The sequence below is a fragment of the Apodemus sylvaticus genome, chromosome 7 (genome assembly GCF_947179515.1).
Source record: "Apodemus sylvaticus chromosome 7, mApoSyl1.1, whole genome shotgun sequence".
Taxonomy (NCBI): Eukaryota; Metazoa; Chordata; class Mammalia; order Rodentia; family Muridae; genus Apodemus; species Apodemus sylvaticus.
In genome coordinates, this window is record NC_067478.1 from 15,833,020 (window position 1) to 15,846,149 (window position 13,130).

Sequence of the window (13,130 nt, forward strand, 5' to 3'; positions counted from 1 at the left end):
CTACTGACAGAAGTCAAACAGGAACTAGTATCCTATCCTCAACCTCAGAAAACATCCATACCAGTACCCTCAGAAAAACAGTCCAATCAGCCACGACCTGCTGATAAGGAGCATGAACTCAGGAAGCGGGAGGAAGGCCAAGAGTCAAGATTGGGACACCAGAAGAGAGAGACAGAAAGATACTTCCCACACTCTCGAAGGGAAGGGCCCAATTTCCGAAGAGACCGGGAAAAGGAGTCATGGTCTGGAGAGACACGCCAGGATGGAGAGAGCAAAAGTGAGTGATTTGTCAAACTATGTGACAGATTGGCAGCACAGGTAAGTGGCTTCTATCCAGCTGCGGTGCAGGACAGCCAGTGGAGCTGTGCACAGCGGAGAAGGCATTGCCTTGAACTAGCTTTACTAGTCAGAGGGAGCTGTATCTTCTACATAGCACATTACTATATTTTTTTTAAAATGCAGTAAGATGTGATTTTTAGGTTTTACATATTGGTAATAAAAAGAAAAGTGGGAAGTATTTCTTTATTAAAAAATTTAGTAGAGCAAAGTATTATGTAGATTAAAAATGGCCATTAAGTTCTTGGAGCTTCAAATTTTATGTTTCTTTCCCTAATATCTCTTTTCTGTGCTTGTTTCATTCAGCGATCATGCTGAAACGCATCTATCGTTCCACTCCACCTGAAGTGATAGTTGAAGTGCTGGAGCCCTACGTGCATCTCACTACTGCCAATGTCCGCATCATCAAGAACAGGACTGGCCCCATGGGTCACACTTATGGCTTTATAGACCTCGACTCCCATGCAGTGAGTCTTTCTTGTTTTAAAATGAGGGCTGAGGACTGGCAAACCCCTGGTAATGTTTGGGGAAGCAGGGCATGGGGGGCATGCCTGGAGACCCAGCTGCCTAGAAGCTGAAGCATGTGATAACAAGTTCAAGGCTAGCCTCTGCTACAAAGTGAGCCCCTGTCTCAATTTATAAAGGGGGAGGGAGGTTGAGAAGAATCAGTAGTGAATTCTCTCCTTTGGAACTAATGTTCATTTAGGTAAGCTTCTGCCCTAAAAAGACTTTGAGAACAAATCTAAGCACCAAACTCTTCTACATTTTAGTGTTTTTTTCTAATTTTTTCTTACTTCTTTCTAGTCACAATTGGTTATATATTTGATAGTAATAGGAGATTCTTCTTTTCCAAAAAAGTATATAATTTATATATATGTATATATATAATATATACTAATATATCTATTAGTATATATTATACTGATAGATATATAAAAATAGTTTTGTTTGTTTGTTTTTTGAGATAGGGTCTCCCTCCATATCTTTTGCTGTCCTAGAACTTACTTTTTAGGCCAGGCTAAACTCGAACTCACAGAGATTCATCTGCTTCTCCCTCCTGAGCATGGAGATTAAAGGTGTGTGCCACCATGCTTGGCTTTAATAAAATCTTGTTTGAATTTTTGCTTGTGAGGCTCTTTCCTATAAAAATGTCATAAAGATAGTAATGCAAATTGTTATTTCTCAAATATGCTAAAAAGTTATCAGAGACTTTGTGAACTAGATCTAAAGGTAATCGCAGCCCAAGAGAAGGGAATTTCTAAGGCTTATTTTCAGTTGGACACCCAGAGGTCCTGAGTTCAACCATCTGTAATGGGATCTGATGCCCTCTTCTGTGCGGCTGAAGACAGTGACAGTGTACTCACATACATGAAATAAATACATAAATCTTTAAAAAAATTTTAATAAAATAGTGGGAAGAGAGCTTGGTGCTTATATAGTATGCATGAGGCCTTACATTCACCACACACACACGCACACGCACTCAGTTATTTTTACCAGCCTGCTCTTACTGTAAAAATTATTAAATAGCAGAAAAGGGAGAAAGATGATTCAGTGGTTAAGAGCACTTGTAGCTCTTCTAGGAGGACCTAGATTTGACTCTGAGCATGTGTATTCTGGCTCACAACTGTTATAACTCCCATGTCCAAAGGTTCTGTTGCCATCATCTGTCATCCTCAGGCACTAGGTGTGCACAGACCTACAAGCAGAACACCCATTCATGTAAATTTTACTTTAAAGTTTTATATGCTTATATAATATATACATAATTTATATATATTTTAGATTTATCTAAATTTTATATTATTTCTATTTTATATTATGACATTTTTAATATAGATGCATTTTTATATTCTTTTTCTAAGGATGTAGTCATTTTTATCTTTGGGTTCAAGTTTGACTTTGATTCTTTAGGAAGCTCTTCGAGTAGTGAAGATTTTGCAGAACCTTGATCCACCATTTAGCATTGATGGGAAGATGGTAGCTGTAAACCTGGCTACTGGAAAACGAAGGTAAGGCCTCATTCCAGTTTTAGGTAAGAAATTGTTCCTCCTGGATAAGCGACAGAGTAGGGCATTGTGAATTCCCAGCACAAGCTGTTTCAGATACATACTTATACATTTTCTTTTTTCTGTAGTTTGCTTTATTCTAATTATAGAATTGTTCTCATTTTTAAATAGTATTCCCACCTGGACATGATGTTGCAAGCCTTTAATCCCAGCACTCAGGAGGCAGAGGCAGGTGAATCTGAGTACAATGTCAGCCTAATCTCATAGCAAGTTTCAGGCCAGCTAAGTGTCTATTACAAGACCTTGTCTCTAAATGCATGCATACGTACATAAATACATAGATAAATAAATTAAGTATAAAGTATTCCTGGATGCTTTAGGCTTTGACTGCCTTTTATCTTTAGGGGCCAGAAAAGTTGGTATAGTTTTGGGTTTATAAGTACTTTGTTGTATATTGTTTCTTTGAGACAAAATCTCATGTTAAAGCCCTTACGGGCCTGAAACTCATTGTGTGGAGTAGCCTCAGTTACAGCAATCCTCTTGCCCCAGTCTCCAGAAGGCAAAGAGTATAGCCAGGGGCTAGCACATCTGGTTGATGTGTTTAAGTATGCAGGGGAAAAAGTCTCTCAGTAGATCTTCCTATGTTAGTATCTTGAGTAAATATATATAGTCTTCCCATTGCCCGAGCCTCAGTCATCCTGGAATATCTAATTCAGTTATTCTTCTTTACTCATCTTGTCCAAAACGTGATACCTGGGAGATAACTCATCAGAGAGATGAGTTCATAGAGGTGCTTTTACTTAGCACCTCTACTTAATTGATTGTTTTGCTCCAATAAGTTACTTTGCAGGAATCCCACTGCTGTTTCAGTCAAGTATCTGGATCGCTAACCTGCTTGCTGTCTAGGTTGGTTCATTTTTCTACACACTGAGGAAGAATTTCAGTGAATCTGTATGATTAGGCATTCTCAAGGTAGCTTTTGGTAACAGGCTTTTAATATGTCATATTTTATATTGCAGAAATGATTCTGGGGACCATTCTGACCACATGCATTACTATCAGGTAGGCTTTAACACATGGTGAATATAATTTTTAAAATATTCATGCAACTAAAAGGATGACTGCAATTGATGAGTGTGTTAAGAATAGTGACTGTTATATACTTCCATAATTCTACTTTGGTTTCTCTAATAGGGTAAAAAATATTTCCGAGATAGGAGAGGAGGAAACAGAAATTCAGACTGGTCCTCAGATACAAATCGACAAGGGCAACAGTGTGAGTAACTGTTTTGTTTTTCTTGGTGTTTTTTCCCCCTGACTTATATTCATTACTTAAAATCTGTGTGATCACAAAGGTAGCAAAGAAATTGTTAACTCATCAATGAGAGTATATCTCATATAGCCTCTTTACCTATTCAAATTGGCTACTGTAATTATTTATTTGTTCTTAGTAAGCCCCTTAGTAATAATTTTATTTGACAGGAACTAATGCTGGCTTTGATTTAATTCCTTGTAGCATCATCTGACTGCTACATATATGATTCTGCTACTGGCTACTATTATGACCCCTTGGCAGGAACTTACTATGATCCTAACACCCAGGTTAGTTTTTTTTGTTTGTTTGTTTGTTGGTTTGTTTGTTTGTTTTTGCTTTATTTGCTCTGTCAGTAGTCTTTTGAGAACAGTACCCATAATGTGTTACTTTGAGTATTTTATTCTCTGGATTCTTTGGATGCTCGCTGCTTGAAAAGTAGAAAATTTATGGAATCTGAACTGTTTCCTATATGGAAAATCAGTGCCCTGTGGCATTAGAGGTAAGAACAGCACTGTTCTGGGAACATCAGTGGTGGTCTCTGTGTATACTCACCCCCGAAATGGGATCTTAGATTGATATGGGTTCTTCTGCTGCCTTGAAGGGAAGTATGTTCCTTAAGCCTGAAATTCTGGAAAAACAAGCATTCTGTAGACTTACTTCTTTCATACTATATCACAGCAAGAAGTCTATGTGCCCCAGGACCCCGAGTCACCTGACGAAGAAGAGATCAAGGAAAAGAAATCTACCAGTCAAGGAAAGTCAAATAGCAAGAAAGAAACGTCTAAAAGAGATGGCAAGGAGAAAAAAGACAGAGGAGTGACAAAGGTAGGGCAGCTCATAAGTCTGTGATCTTTATCACATAGTTACATGGAAAACATGGCCACTGTAAACAGAGAGGGTCTAGATTGAAGGCGTAAAGTCACTGCAAATGTGCTCTAGGAGGAGCTGGAGATAAGCTCAGAGGTAAAGAATTCTTGTTCTCATAGAGGACCCAGCACCCACATGGGGCTCACAGCTGTCTATAATTCCACTGAACTCCAGGGAATCTAAATCCTTTTCTACATGCAGGCAAAACACTGGGTGTGTGTCTCTGTGTGTTGGGGGGGGGGGGGGATGCTAAAAAAATCTTATTAAAAAAAAAAATCTGGGTAATGGTGGTACACACCACTTGGAGGCCGAGGTGGGTTGATCTTAGAATTTGAAACCAGCCCGATCTGCAGAGCAAATTCCAGGACAGCTAGCTAGGGCTACACAGAGAGACCCTGTCCCAAAAAGTCAGGTATAAATACATTCATATATATAATTTATAAATTATATAAATTAAATATATAAAATAAATTAATGATAAATTACTTTCTATTTATTGTTTAATAAAATAATGAGAAGGCATCTGGAGAGATAGAACAGTGGTTAAGAGCACTGACTGCTTTTCCAGAGAACCCAGGTTCAATTCTCAAAAGCCACATGGCAGCTCACAACTGCCTGGAACTCCAGTTCTAGGGGGATAGAACTTCCTTTCTAATCTCCCTGGGTACTAGGCATGCATGTGGTGCATAGACATACATATGGTTAAAATATCCATACATAATAAAAAACAGTTTTTTAAAAATACTGTAAGTGGGAGGTGAATGGGTTAGGGGGTTGAGGGGGAACTGGAAAGTGGAAAACATTTGAAATGTAAATAAATAAAATAACCAATTAAAAAAATGAAAAAAAATAAAATACTTTAAGGGCCTGGAAAGATGACTGGACCTGGGTTTAGTTCCCAATAAACACAAGTCAGCTTATTATCTTCTATAGCTCCAGTTCTGGGGATCTAATACCCTCTTCTAATCTCTGAAGGTACCAGGCATGCACATGGTGTGTACAGTAGCTCACACAGGGTAGCATACCCACAAAGATATGTAGGCAAAACACTTAAACACATAAAGAAAGAAAGAAAGAAAGAAAGAAAGAAATAAAGAAAGAAAGAAATAAAGAAATAAAGAAATAAAGAAATAAAGAAATAAATGCCAAAGTCAGTGGTACACTGGAGACTCTTGTCCTTAAAAAAAAAGAAAAAATAATCAAAATGATTACTTGGTGTAGTAGTCCACACCATTTCCCATATATGGTAGCTCTCTTCCTTTTACAAATGAAAAAAATATAAGATTACACATGGTAGCACATCCCCGTGATCCCATCACTTAGAAGGCTGGGGCAGGGGGATTGACAAAAGCTCCAGGGCATTCACAGCCTTATTTTAAAAATTAAAAAACAAAAATAAGGACGTGCAAGATTGCCTGATGGGTAAAAGTACTTGCTGTATAGCCTGATGACCTGAAGGACGTGGTGGGACAAGAGAAACAATTCCAGCAAGTTGTCCTCTGACCTTTATCCTCATTAGAATCCTCTATGTAAAAAGACCAATCTGTATGCCACTACTCCGAGTCCAGCCGAGTGTTTGTTTGTTTGTTATTGGGGGCCCACAGCCATAGATGTGCATCTCCTGGCATGTATGTGTGTGGCCATTGGAGGACACTTTGTAGAGTTGGTGCTCTCCTTCCCTGTTACATGGACTCGGCATTGAACTCAGGTCAGTAGCTGAGCTGTTCTGTCAGCCTATGCCTATACCTTTCATTTTTATTCCTTGTCCTTTCAGGGTGTGGTTCTGTATGTACACTTCTCTTGGTGTAATTGTAACAGAATTGGATTTTTATGGGTGGTGGGGGAGAAGGGCACCTTCTATGTAGAGGTCATAGGACAAGTTGTAGGAGTCAGCTCTCTCCTTCCACGTGGGTCCCAGGATCTTTAGTATCTCTAAATTTTTATTATTATTATTACTATTTTTCTTCTCAGGGGAGAGCACTAATGCAGGCCTCCACTACCACAAATTATGCAGTTGAGTTTCCCTAATATTTCTAAATTTTACTGTAATCTTTCACTTTTTAAATCATTTCCTTAGGATAAAATTTCAGAATTAACAAATGATATTTTCATACCTTGTCTAATTATTTTATGGAAAATTATATTGGTTTCATCTCATATCAGCACCCCTCAAGACAGTCTCTGTGTAGTACTGGCTATGCTGGAAATTGTTCTATAGACCAGTCTAGCCTCAGACTCAGAGATCCACCTGCCTTTCATTGCTAGGATTAAAGGCATAAGCCATCACATCTGGGTCATCATCTCATATTAGTTATGTATTTTATAAAATGAAGAAATTTGTTTGAAGTTCAATGTGTAACTTTTTTGCCATTAGTAAAAATACAGAAAAAAGGTGAAAAGAGACTTATTTTTCTTGATTCTATGCATCTAAATAACTTAAACTTTCAGATTGTGCTGCCTTTATGTTTAGATTCTGTCCCTGCCTCGAACATATTCTTAAGCCTTTTGAAGGCAGTAATTGTAATGCCTGCTAGAATCTATTAAGGTTATAAGTAAAGACTGAAGAAAATAATGCTCTGTATTAATGCCCCATCTGGTACCCAAAATGTTGTACACATGCAATTGCACTAAATGTTTCCTTGGATGGGTGTCTGTTGGTGGAGACTCTTTCACATGCTAAGAGCTCTACTCCGATGTACTCCAGGCCCAAATGTTACACTTTTAAAGTTCTTTGAAAATCACTAAAATGTTGCAGATGTTTGAAGATTTGGAATACCAGACTGATTTTATCAAAACTAACTCTTTGATCTAGTTTTTATTAGTGATTATCATATAAAAATTACCTTTGTTATTGGTCAGTTTCAAGAAAGTACCAGTGAGGGGAAGCCTCCCCCAGAAGATGTTTTTAAGAAGCCCCTGCCTCCTACTGTGAAAAAGGAAGAGAGTCCTCCTCCAGTAAGGCTAATTCTAATATTATGGGCTGGTCTGGGAGGGAAAGGAACCCCAAAAGCCTCTGTCTGGTCTGGGTCCCTTGATTCTGTATATCCCAAGTTAGGATTCTTCTTGAGTGTAAATAGTAGGGAAAATTTGTTACTTGCTAATAGGATGTTACTAACTAATCAGATTGTCTGACCTTTTTTTTTTTTAACTTGGTTGTATTTTCAACACACCAGATGAAAATTGTCTCCTCTTTGTGTGTGTGTGTGTCTGTGTATAAGTGCACTTGCACACATGTACAGAGTTTAAGAAGGACTTTATGGAATCGGTTCTCTCCTATCTTTATATGAGTTTCAGGACTAAACTCAGGTGACCAGGCTTACACAGCCAGCGCTTTGATGTGCTGAGCCATCCTACTGTTCCTGCTGTTTCTGTTTAAGTTATTGTCTTATTATTGTCCATTCTTTTCTAAACCATGTTTTCCTGGCCTTCATAAAGTCAGACTAAACTGTATCACTTCCATTTGGGAGAGAAACCACACGGATAGTGGACATGTTCCAAACCTAATCAGTTAGAACAAAGAAAGAAGATAGCCTTATCAAAATATCTCCAAAAATAGAAATTAAATTTTTTGCTAAGCCCTAGCCTTTTTTTCTCTAGCCTAAGGTTGTAAATCCATTAATTGGTCTCCTGGGTGAATATGGAGGAGACAGTGACTATGAGGAAGATGAGGAAGAGGAACAGGCCCCTCCTGTGCAGCCTCGAACAGCACAGCCTCAGCCTCGCGAGGAGCTGACCAAAAAAGAGAATGAAGAAGACAAACTCACTGACTGGAATAAACTGGCTTGTCTGCTCTGCAGAAGGCAGTTTCCCAATAAAGAAGTTCTTACCAAACACCAACAGCTGTCAGACCTGCACAAGGTATTTCAGGAAGACATTTTTGACTCTTACCATTGTGGTAAATTAAGATGCTTAAACCTCCTTTGGTTTTAATCATCTCGAATTAAATGTGTGTATACGTGATATGTATGTGCCCATATGTGACAGAGCACATATGTGGAATTCAGAGGTATATATGGTCATGTAAGTTCCTTCTCCATCTTCACATGGATTCTGAGGGTCAGATCACCCAGGCTTGCATCCCAAGCCCTTCACCCACTGGGCCATCTTGCTAGTTCACTCTTAGATTGTCTTGTTTTTCATTTATTCTTCTCTCATATATTACATCCCATCTGCAGTTTCCCTTCCCTCTGCTCCTCCCAGTATCCTCCCACATCCCAGTATCCTCTTTCCTCCAGATCTTCCTCCCATCCTTTCACCTCCCCTCAGAAAAGAACAGGCCTTCCAGGGACATAAGCCAAATACAGCATAATAAGCTACTATAAAGCCAGGTACATATTCTCACAACAAGGCTGGATGAGGCAACCCTGTAGGAGGAAAAGGGTTCCAAAGGCAGACAAGAGTCAGAGTCAGCCCCCAGTCCTACCACTTTTCTGTTTTTAATTAAGGAGTTGCTGTAAATTAAGAGGTTTTGCCTGACCTTAGAGAGCACAGTAGTTAAGAGTACTTGCTTCCTATTCAGCAAAACCAGAACGGGGAAGTGGGAAGGGGTGGGTGGGAGGACAGGGGAAGAGAAGGGGGCTTGCGGGACTTTCGGGGAGTGGGGGGGCTAGAAGAGGGGAAATCATTTGAAATGTAAATAAATTATATCGAATAATAAAAAAAAAAAAAAAGAGTACTTGCTTCCTCTTCCAGAGAACCTGAGTGCAGTTCCTAATATCTACATGATGACTACACAAGACTATAAGTCCTGTTCCAATGCCCTCTTCTAGCCTCAACCCTTTTTTGGACTATGTGATTACTGCTACTGTATGTACATAGATACATATAGGAAGCCAGCCAGTGGTGGCGCATGCCTTTAATCCCAGCACTTGGGAGGCAGAGGCAGATGGATTTCTGAGTTCAAGACTAGCCTGGTCTACAGAGCGAGTTCAGGACAGCCAGGGCTACACAGAGAAACCCTGTCTTGAAAAACAAATAAATAAAAAAGATACATACAGGCAAAACATTCTCTTATATATGTATATATATATAATTTTTTAAAAACTGTACCTGCTCCCATCTTAGAACTTCAGTGTTCAGACCCAATACAAGCAGCATAGCTATCAAAACCAGATACATAAGATGTATAGGGAGAAAAGGACTTATAGATAGATACCTTGCCATTAACTAACAGTTGAGATTCAGATAAGCTCCCAATTCTTCTTAGGTACTTGTCAGCGTCACCTGGTTCTGTCCAGCTATGTCAACATGTTGTTACTCCATAGGTAACAGCTAGGCCTCTGTCTCTTCATGCAGTGATTGTTGCTTTAAATTGTGAACACAGGAGCTATTTGGGGGCACTATTTTGACATATATTGATTCTCCCTTGTAGTCTTACCAGCAAGTCAAATTATACAAAAATAAAGCCTTTGGATGGGCTCATGTTCTCAGAGTAATTTCTTTCATATTTCCTCTTAGCAGATGTTGCAACATAATGTTTGAAGACAGTAACTTGAACTTCTCAGTACAGAACTAAAAGTCTTTGCCAAAAAAAAACCTGAGAAGCGCTGTTTTTGTTCCTAAATACATGGCTTGTCCCAGCTACCACCTTGAAGGTTTTATAAAACTTCTAGGATTCTAAGAAATTCCTCCTGAACAATTCCAGAACAAGGGTTTACTGGGCTATACAAGGACTGTTTTGGACTCCTGGTGTTTCATGTACAGCCTGAAGATTTGTGGAGTTCAGACCGTGTTCAAAGAATGAGGGACTCAGAACAGATTCTTTCAGAATCTTGGTGTTCCTTTTTCATATTTCTCTGGGTCTGTGAAAGAGTGTCTAGGGATTGGGGATGATGGGTGGAAAGTGATAGGCAGAGTGAAAAACGTGATTTTTTTTCTTCTTCTTTGGCTTGCCCAGACCCCTTTTCGATTATTTTTACCTTAAATCAGAAGATAAACCATGGGCTGGAGAGATAGGTCAGTGGTTGTCTTATTCAGTGTTCGATTGGTATAAAGAGACACCATAACCAAGGCAACTCTTTTTTTTTTTTTTTTTTTTTTTTTTGTTAGCTGGACCTGGTGACACAATTTTTTGTTTTGTTTTGTTTTTTGTTTTTTGGATTTGGTTTTTTCGAGACAGGGTTTCTCTGTGTAGCCCTGGCTGTCCTGGAGCTCACTCTGTAGACCTGGCTGGCCCCGAACTCAGAAATCCGCCTGCCTCTGCCTCCCAGAGTGCTGGGATTAAAGGTGTTCACCACCAGCACCCAGCAACTTTTTTAAAAAAGATGAATTAGGTTGAAATTCTCTTACGTGATTTACCATGTAATTTGTTTGCCAATTAGAATATAGTTTCCTTATTGGTGAAACTAAGGCAGAACCGGTTAAGGGTTTGTGCAGGCTATATTAGTCATTTAAGAGAGTCAGAACAAAAGCATCTGGAAAGACCTAGAAGCATTTCTCGGCGTTTTTGTTGTTGTTTTCTCAGACCTGTACTCTTAAAATTTCTTCTTTTCTCAGCAAAACCTGGAAATTCACCGCAAGATAAAACAGTCAGAGCAAGAACTAGCCTATCTAGAGAGGAGAGAACGGGAGGTAAGCTTTGGGAAACAGTTACTCACTTTGTTCCAAATCTTTTTGCCCTGTGGTACATACTTTGTACATTGTTCTGATTCCTCCTTACAAAAAGACAGAGAAGAAAACATGATATGTGGTGGGGAGGGACTGAGAAAAGAGGAGGGAGGTGCAACTGCAGTCCAGGTATAATGTATAAGAGGATAATAAGTAACTAATTATCTAAAAGTAAGTAAGATAAAACCACATTACAAGCTGAAAAAATATATGTATACATTTGGCAAAACTCTGATTCTATATTTAAAATGATCTGTTCATTGTCTATAAATTATACTTTAGTAAATTATTGGGTATTTTTTTAAGGTTATGTTTTGTTCTCCAGGTGTGTAAAATAAATAACACTCTTATTCCCTATTCAGTTTCTTTTTTTAAATACAGTTCTAAAGATTATTTAATCATATGTATATGAGTTCTCTAACTACATGTATACTTGCATGCCACAAAAGGGCATCAGATGCCAGTATAGATGATTGTGAGCCACCATGTTGTTTCTGGGACATGAACTGATGACCTAGAAGAGCAGACAGTGCTCTTCATCTCTGAACCATCTTTTCAGCCCCTGATTTAGTTTTTGAACACTTGAGAAAGTAAAAAATTGTTGGATAGTGTTGCTACTTTGTTTCCAACCCAGAAGGTGGGAAGAAGGTTTACAAGGCAACTCCTCATCTGCAGCCCCTCTTAGGAGTGGAATTAGCATCAAAATACAAGCCTAGGGCTATCCACAACAGGATAGGACTAAACATCTTTCACTATTTCAAAAGCTAAGTTGGAGGAAGTAGCTTAGTGTAAAATGAAATGGACTAGCTACTTAACATGCTGTTAGGCACTCAACTGCCAGCTATTTGTAGAGCCCATACCAACCTCAGGCAATTTTTTTCCTTTTATTCTCTCTCTGGGTGTGTGTTTGGGTGGGGAGTGTGAGTGAGTGAGTGAGAGTGTGTGTGTGTGTGTGTGATTTATTTATTTATTTATTTATTTATCTATTTATTTATTGTGGTCTTTTACCCTTTTTTTGGTTTTGGTTTGGTTTTTGGTCTTTTGAGGCAGGATTTCTCTGTGCAGTGGTCTTGGCTGTCCTAGAACTTACTTTATAAACCACGCTGTCCTATAATTCACAGAGATCCACCTGCTCCTGCCTCCCAGATGCTGGGATTAAAGGCTTGCCTCATCATGTCCAGCACTTTAGACAAATCTTATATGATGACTAAGAATATATTTATGGGGCTAGAGAGTGACTCTATGGGTAAGAGAACTCAGAGGGCCTAAGTTCAGTTCCCAGCATCTATAACTTCAACCTCAGTGGATCTAAAACCGCCACTCTCCACAGGTACTTACACTCACAAACATACCCACACACAGACACACATGTACTTAAAAATAAAATAAGTTACTAGGGGTGATTCATACTTTTAATCTGATCAGTAGGGAGGCAGAGGCAGGACTTCTGTGAGTTCAAAGCCACACTGGTCTACATAGAGTTCTAGGCTAGCCAGAGCCACAGCGAGACCCTGTCTTAGTTTTTTTGTTTTCTTTTTTGTTTTCTCAAGACAAGGTCTTACTATTTAACCTGGGCTCTCCTGGAACACACTATGTAGACCAGGCTGCCCTCGAACCCAGAGATCAGCCTATCTCTCCCTCTGCAGTGTTAGGATTAAAGGTGTGCTTCACTGGCTTTCTTTTTTTTTTTTTTTTTTTAGTTTAACTAACCAAAAAAAAAAAAAAAAAAAAAAGAATATCAACCTGGGAATAGTGGCCTTTGCCTTGCCTCTACTTAGTGCTAAGAATTCCATAAGATCAGGGTCAACCTAAGCTACAAGGCAAGATCCTGTCTTAGGCAAAACAGAATAATAATAAAGCCTGTGCATAGGCAGCACTTGGAAGGCTGAAATGCAAGGATCACATGATCTCAGCCTATGAACATACCAAGATACTATCTTCTTAACCTCAAGCCCTCCCCCTAAAATGCCAGGAGTAGGGTAGAACTTCTCCCTCCC

General features: G+C 39.0%; 1 protein-coding gene across 6 annotated transcripts in view; it reads left to right on the forward strand.

Moving 5' to 3' along the window:
• The window catches only part of Rbm6 (RNA binding motif protein 6), a 96,390-nt gene that overhangs the window by 77,938 nt on the left and 5,322 nt on the right, over positions 1 to 13,130 (forward strand). For all 6 annotated transcript variants that reach the window (XM_052187335.1, XM_052187333.1, XM_052187336.1 and 3 more), the window contains 10 exons: positions 11 to 277; positions 643 to 803; positions 2,251 to 2,348; positions 3,365 to 3,407; positions 3,540 to 3,621; positions 3,862 to 3,947; positions 4,339 to 4,485; positions 7,387 to 7,482; positions 8,125 to 8,385; positions 11,023 to 11,097. In XM_052187335.1, the coding sequence (XP_052043295.1) occupies positions 11 to 277; positions 643 to 803; positions 2,251 to 2,348; positions 3,365 to 3,407; positions 3,540 to 3,621; positions 3,862 to 3,947; positions 4,339 to 4,485; positions 7,387 to 7,482; positions 8,125 to 8,385; positions 11,023 to 11,097 (1,316 nt within the window). The remainder of the gene's footprint in view (positions 1 to 10; positions 278 to 642; positions 804 to 2,250; positions 2,349 to 3,364; positions 3,408 to 3,539; positions 3,622 to 3,861; positions 3,948 to 4,338; positions 4,486 to 7,386; positions 7,483 to 8,124; positions 8,386 to 11,022; positions 11,098 to 13,130) is intronic.